This window comes from Actinia tenebrosa, unplaced genomic scaffold (genome assembly GCF_029948245.1).
Source record: "Actinia tenebrosa isolate PJP-AT-01 unplaced genomic scaffold, QUT_ActTen_1.0 PGA_scaffold10__47_contigs__length_13832649, whole genome shotgun sequence".
NCBI lineage: Eukaryota > Metazoa > Cnidaria > Anthozoa > Actiniaria > Actiniidae > Actinia > Actinia tenebrosa.
Window position 1 is genome coordinate 11,522,510 of NW_028292570.1, and position 26,234 is coordinate 11,548,743.

A 26,234-nucleotide genomic window follows, 5' to 3' on the forward strand; every position below is an offset into this window, starting at 1 on the left:
TAAGTTTTGGCATTTTGTGAAGTCCAATTGCCCAATCTCGTACCCAGAGCCCTTATTTCTTACTGCGCATGCTCGACGAAATAATTGGGCTCTGGAAAACTCCAATATTTCCTGTGCTGTGATTGGTTCTCGAGAACAAAGGAAGATACCGGAAGTAAAATTTACAGTACTAGGGAAAATAAACAATATGGCGTCTCGAATTAAGTACATCAAAAAAGCCTGTAGGGCCGGATTTTTCAAAGTTTTGCCGGTTTTGTAATGGAAATTGTATTGATATCCATCCAATAGATATTTTCGGAGTTAATTTAACTGAAAACCATCTTCAAAACCTAATTTTCCAAGCGCAAATTCACATGCTCGTTCAACATCGTCCGTCATTTTGAATTTACCTAGTCTGTCATAATGCGCATGTGCGAGAAACCCAGAATCTGGGTCTTCCGGTTTGGAGTTTTCCAGAGCCTAATTATTTCGTCGAGCATGCGCAGTAAGAAATAAGGGCTCTGGGTACGAGATTGGGCAATTGCCCTACTTCACTATGACGTCACATCAAAACAATATTCAACAATCTAGTTTCAACGCAAAGGATCATGGTCGTCGGACGGGGTCAAATCAACGCAAACTAACCGAAAATTGTTCTAAATCCCGTATCATTCCACGAAGAGAAGTAGAATAGCCAGCAAACGCTCAGAATATTTTTTAGTACATATTAACGCATATTATGTCTGAAAACCAGGCCATTTTAGATTAAACTGTTTCGCTAGGAGCAAATATAGTTGAATTTTCTATTGGATTTGGCGATTCTATCCCCGACATAAACAAGCTGTGACGTCATAGTAATGATGAAAAGGTAAATTATACACCGTGAAAAGATGAAAAAACTTACTAGTAAGTTTTTTCATCTTTTCACGGTGTATAATTTACCTTTTCATCATTACTGTTTCATTAGAAACACCGACGCAGCTCACACTAGTTTTTAGCTAGTTATATCTTTCTGTGACGTCATAGTGAATTAGGTTAATTTATCAGGCATGTTTGAAAGTCAAATTTACTTATGTTTTGACTAATTTGCATACGGATTCAAAAACATGCGCAGACTTTTTTCACTTGTGTCTATAGTACCTTGTAATTTTTATTTTTATTTTTAAAACATTTATTATTTATTTATTTATTTATAAAACAATTCCTTTATTCCTTTATAAAATCCAAAACAAATATATAGTCTTTAATCAATAATTAATAATAACAATAATCTCTAATCAATAATTAATACTTTTTAAATATTTATACATTTTTTCAAGATTGTAAAAAACGAATAGAATTTGTCCATTATTTAAATATGAATATGTTAATATATAATACTTACAAAGAAGAAGGAATTATAAGAAGAAAAACTGACTAATAAGGAAAATTGAAATATATATTAAATATATAACTATGTATCTTTATCTAAAAATCTACGTTAATAAGCTAAAAATCTAAATTTATAAAATGGCGCTTTCAGCAACCTGAATGTCTAAGTCTATGTTGTTTATATCATTATAAGTTCTTTTTATAGTCCTTGAGCCTCGTAGACATACAAGTGCAGATCTTAACAGAGAGAAACAAGTCTTGGCCCTAATCCATGCCATTGTTTTGTGGTACTCTTCACCTTTCTTTCGGGCTATCAGTTCAGCAAGCCTGCTGTGATATGTTTTGCATTCTTTACTCATACCTCCTGTTGTACAAAAGACAAGGGGAGTAAATGTTCCATGTTCGATTTCGTTTACTCTTTCGGTGTATTTCCGCTTCTTGTCATTTTCATGTAGCTTGTAGATTTTGGGTAGATCTAGATCTTTGTACGTATCTGCATTTGGGTGACAAACCCTTACGTCAAAAAAGGCAGAACGTTGCTTCTCCCAGAAACCTCGTGCATGGATGTCAAGTCTTGCGTCTGCAGCTTTGTTTGCTCCTTTGCTTAGTTTCTCATCTGATATTGATTGTAACAAGGGCTCAATCTCTACGTCGTTGCATACTGTGCTAAGAAGCTCAGCCTCCAGATTGCGTAATTCGTTGTGACGTTGAATTACGAATCCACCACGTTTACATATCATTGCGTGATCGACCGAGAAATCTTCACCACATACACACTTTGATGGAATGTCTCTGAAAGACCAATTATAACGGAGACGTAAAGCGTCTCTAAATTTTCTCTTGTTCAAGTCGAATCCCATTTCCTTAAGAGGAATTACAGTTAACCAGGTTGATGCTCCTTTCTCTGCGGCTAAGTCCAAGGATCTGGCTGTAATCTTTGGTAGACTTTCCTTCAGGCTTTCAAACGCATCTTTGGATGCTTTTTCTTTCTCAGTGTGACATTTCTGCTTTGCTGTTTTCACTTCAATTTCATCTGGCAACTCGTGAGACTGGGAGATAATCTTCTCCACAAGTGGGGCACTTACTTTGACTGACGATGAGAATTCATACTTTGCGTCAATACACGGGTTAGTAATACCGATAGTAGTAAAAAATAGTACCTTGTAATGAATCTATGCGTTCGAAATAGAATAAGAGAATAAGAGAAAAATATGAAATGCCATTGGCGGGAATCGAACTCACGTCTTCGGTATTCCAGTCCGATGCGTTAAACACCACACCACAAGGACCAACCACGCTGGTAATACAGCCAGAATATAATATATATTTAGGCACTGCCTGAAAGCGGAGCTCCTGATACGGAAGTCACAGGGAGCCCAATTTAAATGAAACTGAAAGGTAAAAATAAGATCAGGGAAAAAATCTTCAATTATTTTTTATTCGAGATGAAGAAATGCGAAAATGCACTACACTGTTTTCTTTGCGCGAGTATACTCTCCCACTTAGGAATTTTGTACACAACTCACCCTCAACCCCCAGGGGCTAGTTTTGTTCTTGGAATATTCTTCGACGAACGATTGCCGACATTTTTAGACTTTCTGTTTAACATTGCTTAAGGTAGTACCGGATCTTCAAAATTCTTCTATGAATTTTTTCTTAAATTCTGTCAACGCAACAAAAAAATATTTTTTCGTAAAACAAATTTGGTTCGTCTGTATGATACTCTTTTAGAGCACTGAGAGGAGTAAATATGGAAATCAATGTATTTCCCCGTATTTTTGTCAAAAATATACATGTGATATTGTAGAATAATTTACTAGGCTGCATTTGGGCAATCTAATCAAGGAGTCTGCAGGCCGATTACCTCGGAAACAATACCTATACAATACGGTCACATCACGCTAATCACGATTTCAAAAAACAAAAAACAAAGAAGACTACAAAAACAAAACGAAACGAAAACAAAACAATAATATGAGTCCGCATTAGTAACTCCTTCCAGGGACCGCGGAGCGTAATTTCGATTTGGTGGACTTTACGACCGTCAACTGTTGGGTGCCCCTATCGGGGGATCGGGGGCTGGCCCTACTGTAGAAGTTTTTTAAAACTGAGACCCTTGGAAGTGCGATTTCTAGTGTTTTGAGGGCCATTTACAACATATTTATTGCATTGGCTATTAGTATAGGAAATCGCACGATCTCGAGTACAATTTGGAAATTAATAGACACGAGTAATAGTTTTGAAAGTTCTTGTAATTGCACGAGCCTTTAGGCGAGTACAATTAAAGAACTTTCAAAACATTACGAGTGTCTATTAATTCCAAATTGTACGAGAAGATCGTGCGATTTTTTATTTATAGTTCACTCAACAAAATTTCAGTAAAAAATGCGAAGCGACGCCGTTCATCTTTGTCTATTTGGCGGCCGATTTCCAGTCCATCGTGCAACTGAAATGCATGAAAAAGATTAGTTCTTACGGCTTTAAAATTTTATTTATGCTTTTTAAGTACAAAATGATAGAAAATAATTGTTTTGATATTGTTTTGGCCATGTTGCCATAGCGACTTAATTCGGTACTCCTACGGAGTACAATTAACCCTATAAGTGTACTCCTCTCATCAATCAGAGTCGAGTAATTTTGTTGAGTGTACTATAATATTTTAAAATAGCAAACAAGTAATTCAAACTTGAAATTTTGAGACTGCACATTAAATCCAAATACTGAATTTATTTCGAATATGTGACGGCGACGACTTTACACTGACTAAAGAATAGAGGTGTCAATGAAAACAAAAAATTACTTAGAGTGCGTACAATATATCCATGAAAAACTTTGTAAGAAATTGCACAAATTTTCAAAAATTGAGAAGGTCAGGTAAGTTCAGTAAATGGCCGACCTGTAAAAATTTGGCCTAATTTCCAATTTTGTTAGTTAGTTTTTTCACCTATTATATATTTGGTATGCACTCTATAGTCTCTATAAGAAAAGATTATGTACTAGGTAGCCTTCAAATACACACATTTAGTTAAATTTATAATCAAAGAAAAAAGAGAAATAAAGAATAGCCCTCTATACAAATCTGAGGCGTAATGGTTACAGGCACTTTTGTATGATGGAGTCATTTTACTACAACTACCAGAATACATTGCAAATTTTCTTTCTTATTCAGTTAATTAGCAGAGCTAATTAACTGGGGGGGAAAAGTGTGAAAGGGATTCTGGTAGCTTTAGCAAGTAGGGCCAGAAAACTTTTCTCAAAAAAAGACATGTTAAGGCTTTAACTACCTTATAATATAACAATAATAGTATATAGATATATAGAAAATAAATGAAGCAGCCATAGGGAACTTATAGAAACAATTCTGAGTGTCTGTGAAATATTTTCCGAGTTCCCCGGTCTATTTTATGAAGTTTCTAGATAACGCGAAGAAGACTAGCCAGCTAGTCAATAGAACAGTGTCGAATTCCAAATTACTGCTGTGTTCCTTGATTACAGACTCATTTACACAGGATTAGCCTCAAATCAGTATCTAAATATTCACAAATACCAACAGTAAAGAATGCACAACTTCAACAATACAAACACTTTGGAACTGGATGGACCTTGCTTGAACACGTGAAAATTCTGCACAAAATCGAGTCTAACTCTTTTTAAATAAATATGTAATCAAGAAACGCAGCGGTAATTTAGAACTCGAAAATGGTCTATTCGAAAGCAGTCTATCTAAATCTAAATCTATTCATTTAATGATATGCCTAACGCTTAGCCTCATTTCCAGGCATCCTTAAAGCAGTGTCAACTACAATGGAGGCTGAGCTAACGCTGTGATTGGTCGGTAGCTGTGACGCCATTATTATTTTTTGGTTGACCATTAATGGCATAAGTGCGCCATCTTTTCTCACTAATTTTTCGAAAATTGCTGAAACCCACGCATGCGCAAATGTTTCCCCTAGTGTTTCCGCATTAGTCGTTTACGAATACAAAACTATTAGAGACTTATTAAGAAAAAAATTGTAAGTCTTAACTATTATCCCACGGATACAAAATATCAATGTGCTTTTATGAAGTATTTTTTAAACTAATAAAACAGAAATATTTAAAGTGCTTATAAGCCTTTACACAATATTTTCAGAATTGATTCTTTAGATAGTGAATAGTTGATTGTGAAAATATTTCGTCACTTGAATCTCGGGTCTTTAAGATACGAAGAATTATATTCCCAATATGTTAATGGCTATGACGTAACATAAGGGATCATTTAATATACAACACTGCACTCGTTCTGGAATACAGTATCTTTTACTCGTGACTCACGTAAAGGCTCTTACAAATTCGTTTTCAAAAAATGTCCAGCGTTCAATATTAAAAGTTGCCACAAAATAACTCAAATCCCTTATGTTACGTCATAGTCATTAACATATTGGAACTATAAACCTTCGTATCTCAAAGACCCGACATTCAAATGACGAATTATTTTCAAAATCAACTATTCACTATTTGAGGAATCAATTCTGAAAATATTGTGTAAAGGCTTAGAAGCATTTTAACATTGCTCGAAGGAACATGAATTTTAAATCGTAAGAAAACCTTCACTGGTGCTGCATTTCATGCCTACCAACGATTTTTTTCATAACAAATTTCGATTTTTGAAAATTCATATCTTTGCAAGTTTTGAACTTACTTCCTTATAATTCCAACATGCTTTTTCTACCTTTGGAATTATATGACAAAAATTTCAATTTTCCAAGATATTCAATGCTTGATATCTTAGTTGTCAATCATCATTTGTGCATCATTTCTTCGTCTTCAGGATCAGGTATTTCGAAGTAAGCCAACCTATGGAGTTGACGCCTCATAATACGTACTGCACATTCCAAGTCCACGCCATGGTTTTCCACCAAAGAGATGCTGCCTTTTTGGTGTAACTCCTTCTCTTTTATTGCTGGAAATGGCTGTAACTTTGATATCCCAGACGGTTCCCCAACTTCCGTAGCTCCTCGTGCGTCTAGTCTTGGCGCCTTGCATGAGCGGCTTCGTGAATCTCGCTTTGAATAACCTGGCCCCAAACTTTTGATTATGTCATCCAAATTGTCAGACATATCCACTTTTTCTGCTAGCTTAGAAACTCGTTCAAGACTTTTGCCGTTTTCTACCAAGTTATCAACTTTGACGTCATTTGAGGTGAGTTTTTGCTCAAGGTCTTTTGGGAGGCTATTGAAGCGGATGACACCATGGTTGGTGATTATGTCTTCTTTCACCATCTCGCCAGTAACTTTTCCTTGCTTCTCGATGGAGATGTCATGCCTTGTTACACAGGTTATTGCCTAGAAAGACAGTTAGTACATATTAAGGGACAAATCATTATTTAAATCGGTGGGGGGGAATGCCCTACATTTTACATTTAGATTTTATTTATTTCAAAGGCCACCGTATACAATTTGTACTTTTGCACATGGCCAAAGAAGATACATTCAATCAAAATCTTATAAATCAAGATCTTATTATATATGATAAATAGTTATTATTATTATTGTCCTCTTAATTGAAAGCACTCGTGCACATATTTGCAAACGAAGGGTTAAACAAATTCTGGAAAATATAATTTTCACTCTTTTTTTTTAATTAATTAAATTTCTGCTTTCCATAACATCAAACATATTCTTTCTCAGACTTTCATAGCGCGGACATTTCACCAGGAAGTGTCGCTCGTCCTCTATTTCCCTAAGTTCACACCTAGTACATATTCGGTCTTCGGGTTTTCTATACGGCCTTTTATAACGCCCCGCTTCTATCTCTAGATAGTGACAACTAATTCTCGGGCGTGTGGGAGCGTTTCCATGCATGATGTTAGGAACGCGGAAGAGATATGTTTCAGGGGAATAATTACATTTAAAGATACGATATGTCCAGAGTTAATTTTTTTGACCGTTTTTCTTTTCATCATCAGACACCTCCCTGAGCCATGTCTGGAACTCAATATCTTATAACTTTTGTTTTACAGTTTTACAGTATCTTAATTTTGTCTGGACCTGGGCTCCTGACTGAGTCCCCAACGTATTTATCCAGACCTCACCGAGGCCCACTTTTGCCCTATTTTTTTAAAGTAGAACATGGGGGGCCTTAAAAGGTCAAAAGGAGGATTGGGAGGATTGGGAGGATTTTTTAAACGAGTGAAGGGGGTACCCAAAAAACATGAATGGTATTAGGTTGGGGTCTGGGAAATTTTTTGCATCAAAGACATTTTCTCCTCTCCCCCCCCCCCCCCCCCCCGACTTAGGTAATGACTGGTCCCTAAATATTGTCATCGTGGATGGATGAGTGAGGATGGATTCATTGATTGATGCATAGATAATTAAATGGAAGAATAAGATGGATGAATTGATGAGTGGAAGGATGGATGAATGGCAGGGATGGATGGGTGAGATAAATGGTTAGATGGGAATTATTTTTATTTATTTCAACAATATTTGTACAGGGATGTCTCATTTAGAAGAACTAGTTTAAAGAGAGCCCTTTTGGATTGGATGGGTTTGGATGGGATTTGATGAGATGGATTATTGGCTGAATAGATAGATGGATGGATGGATGGATGGATGGATGGATGGATGGATGGATGGATGGATGGATGGATGGATGGATGGATGGATGGATTTGATGAGATGGATGGCTGGATGGATGGATAGATGGAAATCGGAATTGGAAAACTTTATTTACACACGCTAATAATATCAAATAGTTACATAAATTATATAAAAATCTGTTCTACCTATAAGCTGTGCATTAATTACATAAAAACTAAATAACTTTAACTAAATAAATTTAATATGAATATACATCGATTTAAAAATACTAATTTTCAGTGTTGTCAATGCTAAATCAATGATTTTTTATTTTGCTTTTAAAACCATTGATAGAGGGTTCCCTTTTTAAGGCATCTGGAAGAGCGCTCCAGATTTTGGCTCCTGTATGAGCAAAACTAATCTTATACCAATTGGTTCGAGTTTTTGGTAATTGCAGGTCATATCTTGAAGACCTAAGGTTGTATGCACTCAAACCTATTTGCTTCTCAAAAATTTCTGATAAGTAGTTAGGAGCTTGGCCATGAATTAAAAATTATTTCTACATCATAATGGCCTTCTGTTTTGCCTCATTTCAATCAATGGCTTCCATTTTAATTGAACTAAAAGGTCTTGGGATCTTATAGTGTATGGAGGGGCAGTGATGATACGAGCCACTCGATTATGAAGAGATTGTAATTTTCTCGTAATGGTATCATTAATGCTACCCCAAACAAGACAGCAGTAATTGAAATAGGGTTCAATGATAGATATATATATTGAAATTCTATTCTCTATGGCCAGTGTATGAAAAATTCTTTTGAGTATGCCAATATTACATACCACCTTTTTGATTATACTATCTACATGGGTAGTCCAGGTAAAATTTGCATCTATGTGGACAACGAAGCATTTAGTTTCATTGACCCTTTTTAATGAGATACCATTAACAGGGCAAATTAATGTCATCTGTTAGTGTGGCAATTCCTTTGTCTGGATCCGATGATCATGTATTCTGAATTAACAGTGTTCAGAGTTTAGTTTATTTGCCGTTCACCAGCGAGTTACATGTTCAAGGTCAGCTCTTAGTGGATGGATGGATGGGTGGATGGATGGGTGGATGGATGGGTGGATGGATGGGTGGATGGATGGAGGGAGGGAGGGAGGGAGGGAGAGAGGACAGGAGGGATGGATGGATGGATTAATGGATGAATGAACAGATGGATGAAGGTAGGCAGATGGATGAATGGATGGAGGTAGTGAGGGATATAGGTAGTCCAACCTCAGAAGAAAAAAAACACAAATTTCACAAACCTGATCCAAGTGTTCAACATTCTCCAGCTGAAAATACCTGCCACCTCCGATATGAGCAACACCCTCCAAGAAGTAATTTCTTTTCTTGTATGTTACATTCCCTTGCTGAGGCAGCGATACATTAACCCCAAATATGTACAATGTAACAAAAGTATCTGCAAGCTCATTACAAAGTTGGATGGCATCGTGACCATGGCAACACCTGTAGTATTCCAGGTCAGTGACACTTTGGACTTCTTGAACCAAAAAGTCTACACGACGTGAATATGAGAACAGATAGTGAATTCATTGTGAATTGTGAGTTAAGTTAACAACAGACCCCATTTTGAAAAGAAAAAAAAATTCAAAAAATTCATGGGATACAATAAGTTTATAAAATAATGATTAAAATAATTATTTGATAATGTAAACTTTTTACTTTTTTATGGATTGATATACATTTTTTAGTTTAAGCAAAATGTTTTCTTATATCAGTGCAACCGGGCCACACATCAATCCCTTGAGTAAAATTTTTTCTCTACATATCTTTGAAAGATTTTAAAAAATCTTGGTCTGCAGGGCAAATTCTTCAATTGCACATATTACTTTATCGCTGCCTCTAGGCAATCCACTGCAATGCCACTCAACACAGGTTTCCCCTCAACTTCAGAATGGCTTATCTGTCAATCAATTACTTACTTATTAGAATGCACAATTTAGTGGCTTCTTTGCGAACATTTGGTCCTCCTGCCAATTCTTTAGCTTTTGCTAGTGCATCGGCTAGACCAGAGGGTCCTCCAGCTTCTCCTCCATGCTGTCCTAAATTCTTAACATGTGTAATAATGGATAAATCAAATTTATCCAAAAATTCTTGAGTCAGAAAGGTGGTCGCTTTGGTTTGCTGGGATGAATAGTGGTTGCCATAGGTTACAATTGCCAGTCTCATGTCGAAGCCTTCTGATAACGTATTTATTGCTGACTGACAATGCTTCAGCATCTGCTCCAGAACATGTGGAGTCACAGAACAGGAATATTCCAAGACAAGAATGAGATCAAGAGCTTTGTCAGAATGATATTCCAAACTATGCTTCATTTCTGAAATAATATTCAACAAAGAAATGGTGAATTTTAATTAGTTAAAATACACAGGTGATTATTGAAAATCTCGCATGATGATTGGTCGAGAAACTCACACTATCACACGATAATCACCTCCAGCGATAATCCAAAATGGCGGCCAGCCACTTTGTTGCTGTTACCGGAAAAAATTGTCTTTTATCTTCTTTTTTTTTTCTTTTTTTGAAAAAATCACCTGTGTATTTATACTAAAACAATTATTTGCCTCAGCCTCAGTGAGTATCGGGGAATATTTACCGCGCAGCTTGAAGACTCGCGTCTCAGTCAATATTCCCCGATATTCACTTCGCCTTGGGAGAATAATTGTTAATTATAATATCTATATTTTTTACAACCATCAATCCAAGTAACGAGTTCTACTGAGCATCCACACACACTACCACTCTATTGTTCACTTATTTACAACACATGTTGATTTTTATGGAGGAAGGAAACCCCCCCCCCCCCCCCCCAAAAAGAGAAAAATCCTTAAAGCGTGTTTTCACCCTTATGTTACCTTATGCATTAATAGCTGAAGGGTAAAAGATTTCTTGATTTTCGACTTTTGTGTCTTCTCAGGTTTACAATCCTAATATGTTATTGACTGTTACAACATATGAGGCTTCATTCAATGTACAGTAGTCCACACAAGCTTTATTTAATTAAGTTGGTCTCCCCAATTAGCAAAGCACTTAATGAGATATTAATTAAGTTTATTTTAATAATTTATTCTAATAGGGTGACACCTTCAGCTAATAATAGGCCTTTTACATGACGCTGTTGTTGCAAAGGGCCTATTTAAAGTACTACAGTACATCTACATCTACATTTATTTAAGTCCATTATTAGTGGGTACCCATCACAGACAGACTGTTTTTATCAATACAGGCCCTATCAACTATTCAATTATTGTCTACTATTGGCTTTGTGACGAGTGATCATGAAACAATGTCTCTTAGACTAAGGACAAACATCAAATTTCACTTGAGCTGAATCTAATGACATCAAAGAAGACTGCCTATCACTTAAATTAGTTTGATGTTTGACTCAAGCCTACAAAAGTAAAGTGTTCATACATTTTATACTGTATTTTATAAAGTCCAACGGTGACTTAGAGCAAAATTATTCTTTCTTACCTAATTTTTTTGTTTCTTTTGGTGGTACTTGTTTGATCTCGAGCACATTTTCATCAATACAAATGGGTGCTTTCCCATTTATTTTAAGCTGAAGAACTCCAAGATTCACCAGCCATTCTTCTTTGTTTGCAGCTGCTAAGATAAGCTGGTCAATTTGATTACCAGTATCTTTAGGGAGAAACTGGAAAACTACAAAGGTGCAATCTTGGTTTGTTTCAGTCATACAAACAAAGAGCACGTCTGATGTTTTCATCATTAGCTTCTTGCTAATTGATTCTTTCAATTCATGGATTCTGGATGGATCAATAGAATTTCTTTGCCCAGTTATAAGTAGATGAAGTAAGTCTGACTGTTCTGCAACTATTATAATATAATAAAAAGAATTCAATACATATTTAAGAAATGGAGGAGGGGAGAGGATGGACGGTCAGGAGAGACAACAGGAGAGGGAGGAGTTGACAGGAGAGTTAGGAAACAACAGGAGAGGAGACGACAGATGAAGAGACTACAGAAGAGGAGATGACAGGAGAGGAGATGATAGGAGAGAAAATGACAGGAGAGGAGATTACAGGAGATAAGATGACAGGAGAGGAGATGACAGGAGATGAGACGACAGGAAAGAAGATTTATAGTTAGATATGAGAGGAGTTTACTAGGCAAGAGGAGACGAAAAATTACCTGAAAGTTGGTTCATTAGTGACAATGGAAGATTCTTCACTTCAGTTATTGTTTTTTCAAATTCTTCTAGTCTTCTTACCAAGTCTACTCTGCTGGCTAAATGAAGTCCCTCTTTCAATAAACTAAGATTATTCTCTGAGAAACGCCCTGATCGTTGAAAAAGATCGAGCAAATCCAATCCAGCTCCTTCTATTCTGGGGTCGATCTCATTCAAATTTTCGTTTAGTATTGTTCCAACAATTGCGCTTTTTATAACTCTCACATCGGTCGATCTGAGCTCTCGTGCAATTTTAACTTTGAACTTATTGAAGGGATCCAAACAATTTGGTGAAACAGCAGAAGATAGATTCTTGGCAGCCATTTGCAAACACTTTGGTCCTAATCATCGCTCCATCAAAAAATACATTATTTGTTTGACTTAGTCGAAGAGTTAGGAAGAGAATCGTAGTCTCTGGAGATGAGTTTTAACTGTTTTATGAAACAGATTCTGACTTGGTTTCCGTATAATGATGGAAGACGGAAGTAGTAAAGACGTTTGCGCATGCGTGCATTTTAGCATGTTTTCTAAGAATTTTGTAGAGTTTAAAAATAAAATGTTTGTTTTCTCCAAGTATACAAAAAAGTTCGAGAGTATTCTTTTGTCAGACAAAGATAACTGTATTATCAACAAACACAATACGAAAGTATTAGCCTTTTAAGTTAAAAGTTTCAAGCATGGACACTAAGTTTTGGCATTTTGTGAAGTCCAATTGCCCAATCTCGTACCCAGAGCCCTTATTTCTTACTGCGCATGCTCGACGAAATAATTAGGCTCTGGAAAACTCCAAACCGGAAGACCCAGATTCTGGGTTTCTCGCACATGCGCATTATGACAGACTAGGTAAATTCAAAATGACGGACGATGTTGAACGAGCATGTGAATTTGCGCTTGGAAAATTAGGTTTTGAAGATGGTTTTCAGTTAAATTAACTCCGAAAATATCTATTGGATGGATATCAATACAATTTCCATTACAAAACCGGCAAAACTTTGAAAAATCCGGCCCTACAGGCTTTTTTGATGTACTTAATTCGAGACGCCATATTGTTTATTTTCCCTAGTACTGTAAATTTTACTTCCGGTATCTTCCTTTGTTCTCGAGAACCAATCACAGCACAGGAAATATTGGAGTTTTCCAGAGCCCAATTATTTCGTCGAGCATGCGCAGTAAGAAATAAGGGCTCTGGGTACGAGATTGCACTTGTGTCTATAGTACCCTGTAATGAATCTTTGCGTTCGAAATAGAGAGAATAAGAGAAAAATATCAAATGCCATTGGCGGGAATCGAACCCACGTCTTCGGTATTCCAGTCCGATGCGTTAAACACTACACCACGAGGAGCAACCACGCTGGTAATGCAGCCAGAATATAATATATATTTAGGCACTGCCTAAAAGCGGAGCTCCTGATACGGAAGTCACAGGGAGCCCAATTTAAATGAAACTGAAAGGTAAAAATAAGATCAGGGAAAAAATCTTCAATTATTTTTTATTCGAGATGAAGATAATTTCTCCCATAATAAAAACCATGCAGTGAAATCGAATCGAAATGCACTACAATGTTTTCTTTGCGCGAGTATACTCTCCCACTTAGGAATTTTGTACACAACTCACTCTCAACCCCCAGGGGCTAGTTTTGTTCTTGGAATATTCTTCGACGAACGATTGCCGACATTTTTAGACTTTCTGTTTAACATTGCTTAAGGTAGTACCGGATCTTCAAAATTCTTCTATGAATTTTTTCTTAAATTCTGTCAACGCAACAAAAAAATATTTTTTCGTAAAACAAATTTGGTTCGTCTGTATGATACTCTTTTAGAGCACTGAGAGGAGTAAATATGGAAATCAATGTATTTCCCCGTATTTTTGTCAAAAATATACATGTGATATTGTAGAATAATTTACTAGGCTGCATTTGGGCAATCTAATCAAGGAGTCTGCAGGCAGATTACCTCGGAAACAATACCTATTTTCCTTTTCTTACTTATCAGCATTACTTTTCACTTTAAGAAATCTTAAAAATAGTTCTGAAATTTCTTATTTAAAAAATTGTCACAAAAATACGGCTTTCTTAATATAATAAAAGCAAAGGAGAACAAATTAAAAACAAGAAAAAGTACTAGACATGCTAAACGGGGCACGGGAGAAAAACTCACCCGATATCTTTGAGCTTTGTATAGGAAATCGCACGATCTCGAGTACAATTTGGAAATTAATAGACACGAGTAATGTTTTGAAAGTTCTTGTAATTGCACGAGCCTTTAGGCGAGTACAATTAAAGAACTTTCAAAACATTACGAGTGTCTATTAATTCCAAATTGTACGAGAAGATCGTGCGATTTTTTGTTTATAGTTCACTCAACAAAATTTCAGTAAAAAATGCAAAGCGACGCTGTTCATCTTTGTCTATTTGGCGACCGATTTTCAGTCCATCGCGCAACTGAAATGCATAAAAAAGATTAGTTCTTACGGCTTTAAAATTTTATTTATATGTTTTTTAAGTACAAAATGATAGAAAATAATTGTTTTGACATTGTTTTGGCCGTGTTGCCATAGCGACTTAATTCGGTACTCCTACGGAGTACAATTAACGCTATAATTGTACTCCTCTCATCAATCAGAGTCGAGTAATTTTGTTGAGTGTACTATAATATGCGTAATGATATCCATTTCGAGGTATTCCTTCCTAGAATTTTGTCTTGCACGTCTCTTTCTTAACTTCTCCTTTTCTTTCTGTGTTAAGCTGAAATTTTGCCTCAAATTCCTTTGTCTTTCACATTTATTTTCTCTTTCCGTGAAGTTTTGCCTCAATTTCCTTTGCCTTTTACGTTCATTTTCGCTATGTCCCGTCAAGTTTTGCCTCATATTCCTTTGTTTTTCACGTTCATTTTCTCTTTGTTCATCCGTGAAGTTTTCCCTCAATTTCCTTTGTCTTTCACGTTCATTTTCTCTTTCTTCATCCGTCAAGCTTTGCCTCATATTCCTTTTTCTTTCACGATCATGTTCTCCTTGTTCATAGTCCAGCCTGGATTTGCGTTTTCTCTCTCTCTCTGCTTGCCGCTTTTCTTCGGTGAGATTCCTTCGTCTTTGCCTTTCTTTTTCACGCCTCCAGAGCTTTTCCTCTTCCGAAAAAACTTTTTTACTTCTGGCCTTTCTTTTGGCTTCATTCTCCCCTGAGCTTTCTTTCGACATATCGATTTCGGAAAGGGGTTCCATCGTAAATAGAGTAAATATAAATATAAGTATAAGCTTGAATACAAAATTGTGTTGTTATCTTTCGGTATTTCGTAATAATAGGTGTAAAAATTTTTTTTACAAAACGCATATATTTGTACGGATTTACCTTTATGTGTACCCTGATGTTGCAACGCGTCGACATTCCCGCCAAAATAAAAAGATAATCTAACCAGCCAATCGGGATTCTTGTGTACACGGACGGAAGTGACGTCAGCCAAGCCATGAAAAATCAACTCGATGGTTTACCATTTTTTCTTAATGATAATAATAATAATAATAATGATGATGATGATGATGATGATGATGATAATAATAATAATACATTACACACACCGAACGCATAATTTATTACTACCATACTATGTCTATTCTTTGCGTACACATTTACAGTGTTCAACTTACCTATAAAGAAAAAATATCGCTCTGGGATCCTCACTAGTACCCTACATTTCATGTTCTGGCTGCGTTACCAGCGTGTTTGGTCCTTGTTATCATGTGGTGTAGTGGTCAACACATCGGACTGGAATACCGAAGACGTGGGTAAGATTCCCCGCGCTAAAGGCATTTGATATTTTTCTCTTATTCTCTCTAGAGTACCCAGTGAAGTTAGGCGTACACCACAGGTAACCAAAGGCTTAGTTCTTTCCGTTTGTTCTTTTCCTTTTTCCTTCCTACATTCCTTCTTTTTTCGTGTTATTTGATGCTTATTTGTTACTTCCTTTCTTCCTTTCCTTTTTTCTTCCCTCTTTGCCGTTTCCTCATTTGTCTTCTGTCATTTCATTGGTACTTTTCTTCGTTTTTCATACTTCTGTCTCGTTTAACTTTTCCTATGAAGCCAAAAGATTTATTTTTCAATAAATCAAGAGTTGCCCACGTTCACGGCGTAAAGTTCAGTTATATTTTGCTACTGAATTAGGCTGTCTAAACACCGAGTTATCCTAAAATGAAGGTTTATTAGAAAATAGGAAAATCTTTAAAAAAACGAAAATATAACAACTGTATAACTTAAAAGGGTGTCTCCAAAAAATAAAAATATTTTAGTATATAATTAGCGTAAGTACAGCCTCTTCCCACCCCTACCCCTACGGGGTGGAAACTTGGCGGGAAAATCACGCGCGCGCGTTCATGAAGAAGCGCGGGAAAACAAAAACATATTTTTTCCCAAACTTTATTCATGTCTAAAATTATTTAGGTTTCTTCAATATTTTTCCTCGAGAAAAACGTTAAAATCTATCTTATTTATTTGGATATTACAACGAAGACCTTTCGACGAATTTCAGGTTACATTTAAGGTATGTTTTCCACTATTTTACTAAACTTTTTATGTTTCAAATTATTTTTTTTTTCAATCTCAATCGTATTATCACTCTATATAAATCCCATATAAATCCCATATAAGCAACAATTGTATTATTTTCAAATTCTCTTTCCTGCCCAAATTAAAGATTAATTTGGATCGTTTCCATTCGCATTCTTTCGAGGCAAAACTTTGGCTTATGGAATCAGTCCTATAGTTTGGGATGATATAATTAATCTGCAATAGGACTACATGCCTATCCGATTTGGAAATAATTGAATTCAAAAAAATCTTCTGACTACCAAATTGGACTTGGCCTATCGGCCTCTCCAATTTTGTCAGTCCTCGGAATTTTTTTCATCCAATTATTTTCAAATTGGATAGCATGTAGTCCTATTACCTATACTAACTTAAGCTTACATCTTTTTGTTTTCTATTATTTAAGCTTATACTAAGCTTAGTTAAATATTGTTCGTCTATATTTCTATCAAAGAAGTGCAGTTTAAAACTATTTCATTCTTAGACAAAACTGGATTGGAAAGTTTATAATCAGCGCACAACCGTTTTTGTCTCTACTTTTTACTGAATAACTTTAATTTTCCGTCTATTCCGTGATCGTTTTTATTTCACGTGTCGTTTCGATGTTTGCTTGTTCTGGCATGATATCTTATTCCATATCTTCTTCTTCATTGATCTTCTGATACTCAAGTCTATGTACATGGCGTCTCACCATCCTTGAAGCGACTTCCAAGTCAATTGGTTCATTTTCAACCAAGCACACGTCATTTCCGCCATATTTTTCACACAAATTCTCAACGGATATGTCACTCTTTTTTTTGAAGAGATCCCTTTCGGCTGTCTCAATGGAATCCAGGCTTGCAAGAGCTTCGCTTGGAATGGCCGGTCTTTTTCGGGAGCCACATAATCGTAGATTGGCTTGACTGCGTTCATGAATTGCATTAGCCTTCAATCGTACAGTCATAGCTTGAACAGTATCGATTGCATCTTCAAGATCGTTAGCTACTGCTACTCTTTGAGATATCTGCGAGATAGGCGCCACCAGGATTTCGCCATTTTGTCGAATGCCATCAATCCCAATGGCTTTTTGGTTCAAGTTCTGTTTAAGGTACCTCGCGAGGTGGTTGATATTAACTATACCATATTTGCGGTTGATTTCATCAATAAGCGCCTTACAAGCAACTTTTCCTCGGTTTTCAATGGATACATCGTGCTTAATGATGCATGTTATTATCTGAAACAAAAAGGAATATACCGACTTGAGCTTACTAATTTAAATTCTAAACGTAAAAAATTACATTCATAGCCTGCTTACCAGGCGTTTGGGGGTAGTTTTTCGCTACTTTCGTCTTTTTTTTCCATTGCTGAACATTGCCGATCGAGGCCAAGACGAACGACAGCACGAAAAATAACACAACCAACATAATTCAAAACCTACATTCACTAAAGGAGGGGTCCCCATTTACCCAACACGCTAAATTCCAATTCCATCTGTGAGTTAGCCATGCCTTTGCTTAGATCAGCGCAAAGGTCGTTTCAGGGTTCTATCTGTGAGTTAGCCATGCCCCGAGTTAGATCAGCCCATAGGTTGTTTCAGGGTGCAATCTGTGAGTTAGCCATGTCCTGACTTAGATCAGCCTAGAGGTTGTTTCAGGGAGTCAATCTGCGAGTTAGCCATACCCTGACTTAGATTAGCCCAGAGGTTGTTTTAGGGTTCAATCTGTGACTGAGTTAGCCGTGCCCTGACTTAGATCAGCCCAGAGGTTCGTTCCAGCTTCGATCTCCGTGCCGTGCCGTTACAAAAACCAGCCCAGTGTTATTTCATACGACTAGAGCTAGGGGCCGATCAAAATTTATTTTATGCTTCGGGAGAAAATGAACCTGTATAATCGGCATCCCTTCATAACCTGCATCCCTTTACATCATAAATAAAGGACATAAGACATGGCTGCCATACTGGCTGACAGCCATGAAAAAAGACGCCAAGACTAAATCGTTTGTCAAAGTCAACTAAAATTGCGGCTATGACGTCGCATTCTCTTCAAGAATTACCGCACCCTAACTCGTTACCACTCTCTTACCTTATCCAAAGAGCCGAGATCATCTACTTCAAGGTAAAACCCACCACCAAGAGCTGCAACACCAGGCAAGAAATGATTCTCCCCCTTTGATGATAGCTGTGCTGTGTTGATTCCAATAATGTACAATGTAATTCCACTTCTAGCCAAGGCATAACACTGCTTTATGATATCGTTGTCATGGGAACATCTGTAGTATTTGGGGTCATATGACTTTGGGTTCAAAAAAGCTGGGATGGATAACAATTTATTTTTTTTAAATTATTATTATTATTATTTTAATAAATCGATTAAATTAAATCAATTATTAAAATTAGCAAAATACTAAAAGTAGTAGTAGTAGTAGTAGTAGTAGTAGTAGTAGTAGAAACCTTTATTTAAACAAAAAAGTATAAAAAACAGGGTAGTCCATTCAGTGGCAAAATGCCCCTGCTATCAAAAGGAGCCCTGTTAAATACACATACACAACTTACAATAAAAAGACCAAAAAGGAATTAATTATCTTAGTTGATATGAATAAAAGTGATTTTCGTTTTGTTAAAAATACATGTCTTAGGCCTAGGGCAAACGTCGAACTTTCCATGCACCGAACTTAATTACATCAAAGAATGCCGCCTCATTATCACCTGATATCCATTGTTATTAATGATTCGGTGCATGGAAAGTTCGACGTTTGCCCTAGGCCTTAGTCTTTCACGACTCCGTATTGCAGATTGCCCAGAGCAGCTTTTATTTTACGTAATAATAATAATAATAATAATAATAATAATACTAATGATAATAATAATAATAATAATATATACATATTTTACCAGGGTAGGCCCGTCATTAAAGTATATAAGTATATAAGATATATTACATATTAATATTTTAAGTACAGACCGCACGAGAAAATTGTAAGTTATTGTAAAACAGATTATTGAACCACAATACTTACTAAACATGATGCATACTTTAGAAGCCTCTTTACGAACATCATCTGTTAACTCCACAACCTTCTTTACAGCATCTCCCATTCCAGAACATTCCTTTCCGCCTAAATATTGCCTTTCATTTTTCATAATATCAAAATCCTTTGAAAGGCCTTTTGTAACAAATGCTATTGGTTGTTGTGTATTGGAATGGTTGCCATAGGTTACTACGCCAGCCTTCATATCAGGACCACCATCATCAAAAGATGATTGAAGTTGACTGATTATGTTGAGTGCTGACTGACATTGTGAAAGCAGTTGGCTGCTAACTCCTTCATTGACAAGGAATGAAAGTTCTATACCAAGAATTACATCCAAGACATTATCTTTGTGGACAGCAAAGCTTGAATTCACAGCTAAAAATTGCAATGAAAAAAGAGAAAAAGAAAAGTGAAAAGAAGAACTCTTATGGGTAGCATGGGTGGCGTTCGCAGCTAACGCGTCGTCTTTCACCGGTTAGCAACGGGTCGGGTCGCTGGTTTGAGCCCTGCGGTCGCCACATGTGAATTGAGTTTGTTTGATTCTCTCCTATGCTACTAGGGTTTTCTCCGGTTTCCTCCCTCCGTAAAAATCAACATGTGAGTCGAGCATTGTGTGCATTTACTATTGAATGTAGTGGTAGTGCGTATGAGTGAAAAGTGCCCCCAATTAGTGCAAAAGTGCTAGAACGACTAGACACTTAAATAAAAGTGATTTATTTTATTTTTATTTTATTTATTTAAATGATAAAAATGAAACAGGAAGTTTGTTCCCTCAAATTTTGTACACTTCATTTCCTTGAAACACCATGACTAAACTTCATTGCAAAAATCTGTATTCTTGGGTATTTTTTATCAAACAGCATGGAGTGATTGCTCAGTGACTCCCAAGCTAAAGGTTCATGTTGAAGCCTTATGCTCTAGATTAAATTGGAGTTTAGGAGTTGATTTATGTAGAGGGAAAAAAAAGATTGTGTTGTTCCTTCAAGTAAGCTGGAACCTTCACCTCTCTAATTTTCAGGTTTGCCAACAAATTATCAACTAAACAATCACAAACACAAATATTTTAGGCCACACCCCTGGCCTACCTCTCTTCCACCTCTTCCACCATATTGTAATACTATTGAACAAGAATGGTATGGTTTAAGCAGTATATTTGAACTGTATAAGGTACTCTGTATTCAACACATTAAAGCCCATGTGTTGTCGGTGGGAAAGGACAAGTCCACAATGCACTGCAAGCCTAACTACAACATATGATTACATCATACTATTACAGGGTGTGTTAGACCTACCATGTAGAAAAATTCTAAACTCCAACCCCAGTTTATGTAGGATTACACAATAAGAAAATAAAACAGTTATTTGTATAAAAATCCCCTGAGACACAATGAGCCCAAAAGGAAATGATTTCCAGTTTATAACCAGTCACAAATGATTGTGTTGCATATGGCAAGAGGAAGCCACAAAAGCAACAATATACAACAACAACAACAACAACAACAACAACAACAAAAACTTACTCAGAAAGCTAAGGCTTGTCTCTTTGGAATTGGTCTTCGATAAACCAGTCACAAATACATAGAGTTACGAGTAGCTAAAGATTAGGAAAAACAAGACCAACAATTTACAACAAAGAAAGCAGAGACAACAACTTACCCAAAACACTAGTCTGCCTCTTTGGGATTGGCCTTATATCCTGCAAATTTTCCTTGATGTTAATAGACGCCTTGCCACCAATCTGTAGCTGAAGAACCCCAAGACTCACCAACCAGTCAGCTCTGTTCAAAGCATCACAATTCAGTTCCATAATCTTGGGTTCCAGATTTGGGAATTGGAATAGAATGAATACACAATCTTGATGGCTAGCATCTTCCTTTGTGATGAAAGCCACATCTTTGAGCTCCAACTCTAATTTCTTGCAGATTGCCTCTCTCAATGAATTAGTCTTTTGTGTGAGTTCTTCTGACCTCTTCGGATCACACAGGAGTAAACGAAGGAAAACAGTATTTGGTGCTATTATCATTGGAAAAAATTGTGTTAATGACAAAAATATATTAAAACTATTTCACATTTTTCATGAATTATTTTTGACTGCTTGATAGATAACTACGACTGTCAGATAAGTTTACTTTAGAGCAAGCAAAAACCATAATCTAAAAGCTGGCTATTTTAAACACTTTATAATTACTTATGGATTCTTATGAAATAAAACTGCAACAGCATTTTTATTTTTCACTTTCAATGTGGTGTCAACAACAATTCCTAAATAAGGAGAAAATATCGAAAATTGAAATTGATTTTCAGATGTGGTAAAGATTCAAAAATCATAGGATTAATGTGCAGTCTTAATGTTTGTAACTTGTTTGTAACTAAATGGCACTTTCTGTACTAATCTCATAATAATAAATCTTAAAAGCACATAAAATGATGATAAAATGATAATTGAGTCTCTATGCTCTTTACAACAATTTTTAAGACTTATATGTACAAATGCAAACTAATCTATCTAGATATATCTATGAGGTAAAATAAATTAATTACAATAATGGCACCATGCGGGTCTAATCCCCACTATGAGCGCTCCAACCTGCACAACATGGTGTACTGTAGTTCAGAACATCCAAAGTCGAGGACAGACCCATATGATAATCAAAGACAAATACATAAATATTTGATGCATGCATGTATGTTGTATATATATATATACACACACTTGATTGCAAAAAGGTTGTAGTATGTACATTTATACATATATCTAATGAGATGCAAAATATCAAATGAGATGCAAAACTTAAAAAGTAACTTATTTGGTCTTATTTATCTTCTATTGTACAAAGTCAAGTTAAAAAAGCATTTCCCACAAAATGTAGTGGCTAAGCAAACGTATTTAAGCATGTTTTACATTCTGCATCTCATATATATATATATCATAGGAAATTCATGAATTTGCAACGTCCCCTGTGATTGGTTTAGGTTTAGAGGCGGGGTTGGGGAAAGGTCATTTTTTCTATTGTTCTACACATGTGCGCCCTTCAATAGGATCACATCTTGCAAATTCGTGAAGGACCCGAAATGTTAGAAATAGAAGAGAACACTGCGTATAATTATTCAAGGCAAATAAATGCACCACTATAGAAACTGAAGTATCGAATGAATGAAAGAGAAGTTTCTAATAAATAGAAACAGAAATCTTTCAGATTTGAATTGCACTTTCTAAAAATGACTAGAAATATGCATTCGACCATGAATAGTAGTGTGACTACATTTTAACCCAAACCAATTTTAAATCAAATTCATGAATCACATTATAATGAATGTGAATATGGAGAAAAATTTGAAAATTGATTTTCAGATGTGGTAAAAATTCAAATATCATAGTATTTATGTGCACGGTTAATGTTTGCAAATTCCTTATCAATGGCACTTTCTGAACTAATCTCATAACCTTAAATTAACTTGGAGTAGGTAATTTTTTAAAAGCAAATAGATGTAACACTACAGAAACTGAAGTATGGAAGGAATTAAAACATGAGTTTCTAGTGAATAGAAACCAATTCAAATGTTTCAGATTTATGTTGCACTTTCTAATAAAAATGACTAGAAATATGCATTTGACCATGGATTACAGTGCGACATTTTTAAAGTGTATATATCAACACGAAAACATTTCATCCTTTCTATTTAGTACAATTTGGGATTTCATCGTACTCCTCTTGTCCAATCAGAATTAGAGTAATTTTGAAGAAAGTAATATATACAATAAACTTCATTTTATGAGGGTGACTTTAGATATTTAGAAGTTTGTCATTCTTTTATTGAAGAAAAGTTGCTTCTTTTTGTGATGGAAAACAATGAGTTTCAAAAACATAGTTGTTTCTTAAAGGGGCACTTGGATGAAAATTGATAAAAATTGGAAATTACTTTAAACTTAATTAAACGTATCTATATGGCCCCAATCTTAGCCAAGCAACATAAATTCTTCACAGTAAAATGTCGCAGATAAAAATAATTATCAATTCTATTCAGCATATAAATTGTGTGTAAATGATGTCATTTACTCAACCTTATTGTTCTTTTCTCTTTTAACCCAAAATCTCTCAACTGCAAGTGGCTCCCAGGTGAAAATGTTCACTAATCTGGTTTACATAATCATAATTGAGTCAAATTATCCTCAAATACTTCAATTATTTGGACTTCGAAAAATTGGGGCGTTTTCATTTAAGTGCCCCCTAAAGCTTTATTTTACAGTGCAACTATTATAACTGGGACCACTTAGACAGCAAAAACCAATCAAATTGTAGAATGAAAACAATACATTCCAACTTTGGTTAGTAGAGCTAATCAGAAACCAGCAGAAAACAATAGCCTTTCATCATATCCTTTTATTCTCAAAAGAAAATGACAATGGCTATCTAGTTTGTTAACAAGTAATATCATTTTCAAATTACCATTAAGCTAGACCTTGGATGGGGAATGAGGTGCATTCTGGTCTAGTTTGGGAAGAGCTTTGGTGTTGATCAAAGCTAAACCTGGATGGAACAAGGTGCATTTTGGTCTAGCTTGGGTACGAACATCTTTTTGTTCATATTGCCTTATATGGTGTTGATGTACCCAAGCTAGACCACAATGCATTCTGTTTATATATCCAAACTCAGGATCAAGAGCTTTAATCAAGACTAGTGCCATCTCTAGTTTTTTGTCAATTTTGAAAATAGCCTCCTTCACAGTTCCCAGCACCATCATCTTGAAAGGTAGCTGTGCCTTTCATTGTCAAAGTGAGATGAATGGGAGCTTGCAATGATAGAAACATGTGAATAATTGTCCAAGTGTTAAAAAAAGGTCTCTGTCACTGCTAGCTGACCGTTCATCTCACTTGGATGCAAAGGCACGGCACGGCTACCTTTCAAGGTGGTACCAGGAGCTGTGAAAGGAAAAAATGGTATCATAGGGTGAAAATCAAATCTCCCCCACAGCGTCTGATATATATCCCTATGCACTTACCTGGAAGTACCTCCATTAGCGACTGCGGAGCATCTATTAATTCAGTAACTGTCTTCTCAAAACTTTCGATTCTCTTGACTAAATCTACTCTTCCAGCAATTTCAAGAACCTGTTTTAACAGCCCAAGATTGTTTTGAGACACCCAACAATATTCTTGTAGTCTTGCGAACAAATCCAGACCTGGCAGTTGTTCCTTTATATCGATATCTTCCAGCACTCTTGGCGGCAAAAGATCTCTAATTAAGCTTTTTAAGATCTTTATATCCAAACTTGTGAGTTCTAATCCGATCTGGGTTATAAATATTTGAAATTTGCTTAGAACGGTGTACGATGCAGCCATTTTGAATTTGATTCGACTGTGTCAAGCATATCAGACTGATTTTCCTCCATCCATTTAGCCAACGACAGTTTTGGTGAGTTCACGTATTCCTTGAACCTACTTGTTCGGAGTTATTAAGCTTGATTTTCTGGTTGCTTGATCTATCCTAAAATGGGTTAACTGACCAACCGGATGTCCGTCTTCGAAAGCGAAACTTTGTAAAAAGTGAGGGGTGTACCCCTTAAATGAAATACGTATATACCCTATAGGGCTTAAAAAAGTGTAACGTTTCGATGGAAAAGACTTCCGGGTTTAAATGGTAATTCAATTTTTTACAAGTTTGCGAATTTTCTCGCGACCTGATTGGTCTAGAGCAGGGGGAGATAGGAGGATATACCAATGAATTACGTCAACATATCACGTGGGCGCTTGAAACCATTTTTTTAAATTTCATTTTCAATTTTACTAGGAAAACCACAGGTAGCCCAAGCGTATACATTGTACTGTGACTATATAATATATGGGACTTCATAAATCTTCATTTTCGTTCATTAAATTTTAATAAAATCCACTGAAACTTCTACAGTGTGTTTTGGTTGTTCTTAGCTTCACTGTGAGCGAATTTCGTTCAATCTAACTGCACTTTCCGAAAATGAAGATTTATGAAGTCCCATTCGTTCCATATATTATATGATAAAACAGTATAATGTATACGGTTGGGCTACCTGTGGGAAAACGAGAGTAAAGTTTACCCTTGTATTCCTAGTAAAATTGTTGTTTTTCTGTGGTAAAAAAACAATTTCCTCCAGTTTTCCGTTGTATGTCCTCTTATTTACCACGTTTTTCTTCTATGCCTCGTGAGTCCACAACATTTTGACGGCTAGATGACGAAAATCATGGTAAATAAGCCCAAAATACAACTGAAAACTGGAGGAAATTAGTTAATTAAATACAGATGTTATTACTTTTTCTTCATGATAGGATTTATTATCCAAAGTTCTGATTATTGCAGGTGAAGATATTAAATTATTTCAAACATTTTCTGGCTTTATTTTTATGTTTTTGTGAGCAATGGGACTCGGAAGAACATCATTCCGAGACCAAAGAAATTTGGGCATGCCACTCAACAGAAATATTATTTTTATCTTTATTTTATTATACTTA

The 26,234-nt window shown here is 35.9% G+C and overlaps 3 protein-coding genes across 3 annotated transcripts; all 3 read right to left on the minus strand.

Annotated features, from left to right (window-relative positions):
• Positions 1-4,057: 4,057 nt before the first annotated feature.
• LOC116299197 (uncharacterized) lies at positions 4,058-12,673 on the minus strand. Its single transcript, XM_089026949.1, has 5 exons — positions 12,131-12,673; positions 11,453-11,812; positions 9,900-10,295; positions 9,222-9,472; positions 4,058-6,674 (listed from the first exon to the last, which is right to left on the minus strand). The coding sequence occupies exons 1-5, from the start codon at positions 12,489-12,491 to the stop codon at positions 6,132-6,134; spliced, it is 1,911 nt and encodes a 636-aa protein (XP_088883075.1). The 5' UTR covers positions 12,492-12,673; the 3' UTR covers positions 4,058-6,131.
• Positions 12,674-13,212: 539 nt separating this feature from the next.
• LOC116299198 (uncharacterized) lies at positions 13,213-16,177 on the minus strand. Its single transcript, XM_031707825.2, has 2 exons — positions 15,808-16,177; positions 13,213-15,659 (listed from the first exon to the last, which is right to left on the minus strand). The coding sequence occupies exon 2, from the start codon at positions 15,382-15,384 to the stop codon at positions 14,782-14,784; it is 603 nt and encodes a 200-aa protein (XP_031563685.1). The 5' UTR covers positions 15,385-15,659; positions 15,808-16,177; the 3' UTR covers positions 13,213-14,781.
• Positions 16,178-16,338: 161 nt separating this feature from the next.
• Positions 16,339-25,291, minus strand: LOC116299195 (uncharacterized). Its single transcript, XM_031707823.2, has 5 exons — positions 24,752-25,291; positions 21,407-21,763; positions 19,736-20,125; positions 18,802-19,028; positions 16,339-17,954 (listed from the first exon to the last, which is right to left on the minus strand). Exons 1-5 carry the CDS (start codon positions 25,089-25,091, stop codon positions 17,370-17,372), a joined length of 1,899 nt encoding a protein of 632 aa, XP_031563683.1. The 5' UTR covers positions 25,092-25,291; the 3' UTR covers positions 16,339-17,369.
• Between the last annotated feature and the right edge of the window lie 943 nt (positions 25,292-26,234).

Coding starts and splice junctions, on each gene's coding strand:
- LOC116299197 (XM_089026949.1), bottom strand. CDS start 12,491: ATGGCTGCCAAGAATCTATCTTCTGCTGTTTCACCAAATTGTTTGGAT. Junction 11,813..12,130: donor ACTAATGAACCAACTTTCAG/GTAATTTTTCGT, acceptor ATATTATAATAG/TTGCAGAACAGTCAGACTTA. Junction 9,473..9,899: donor TAAATTGTGCATTCTAATAA/GTAAGTAATTGA, acceptor CACGTCGTGTAG/ACTTTTTGGTTCAAGAAGTC.
- LOC116299195 (XM_031707823.2), bottom strand. CDS start 25,091: ATGGCTGCATCGTACACCGTTCTAAGCAAATTTCAAATATTTATAACC. Junction 21,764..24,751: donor GCTAATGGAGGTACTTCCAG/GTAAGTGCATAG, acceptor CAATGATAATAG/CACCAAATACTGTTTTCCTT. Junction 20,126..21,406: donor GAGGCAGACTAGTGTTTTGG/GTAAGTTGTTGT, acceptor TGCAATTTTTAG/CTGTGAATTCAAGCTTTGCT.
- LOC116299198 (XM_031707825.2), bottom strand. CDS start 15,384: ATGGAACCCCTTTCCGAAATCGATATGTCGAAAGAAAGCTCAGGGGAG.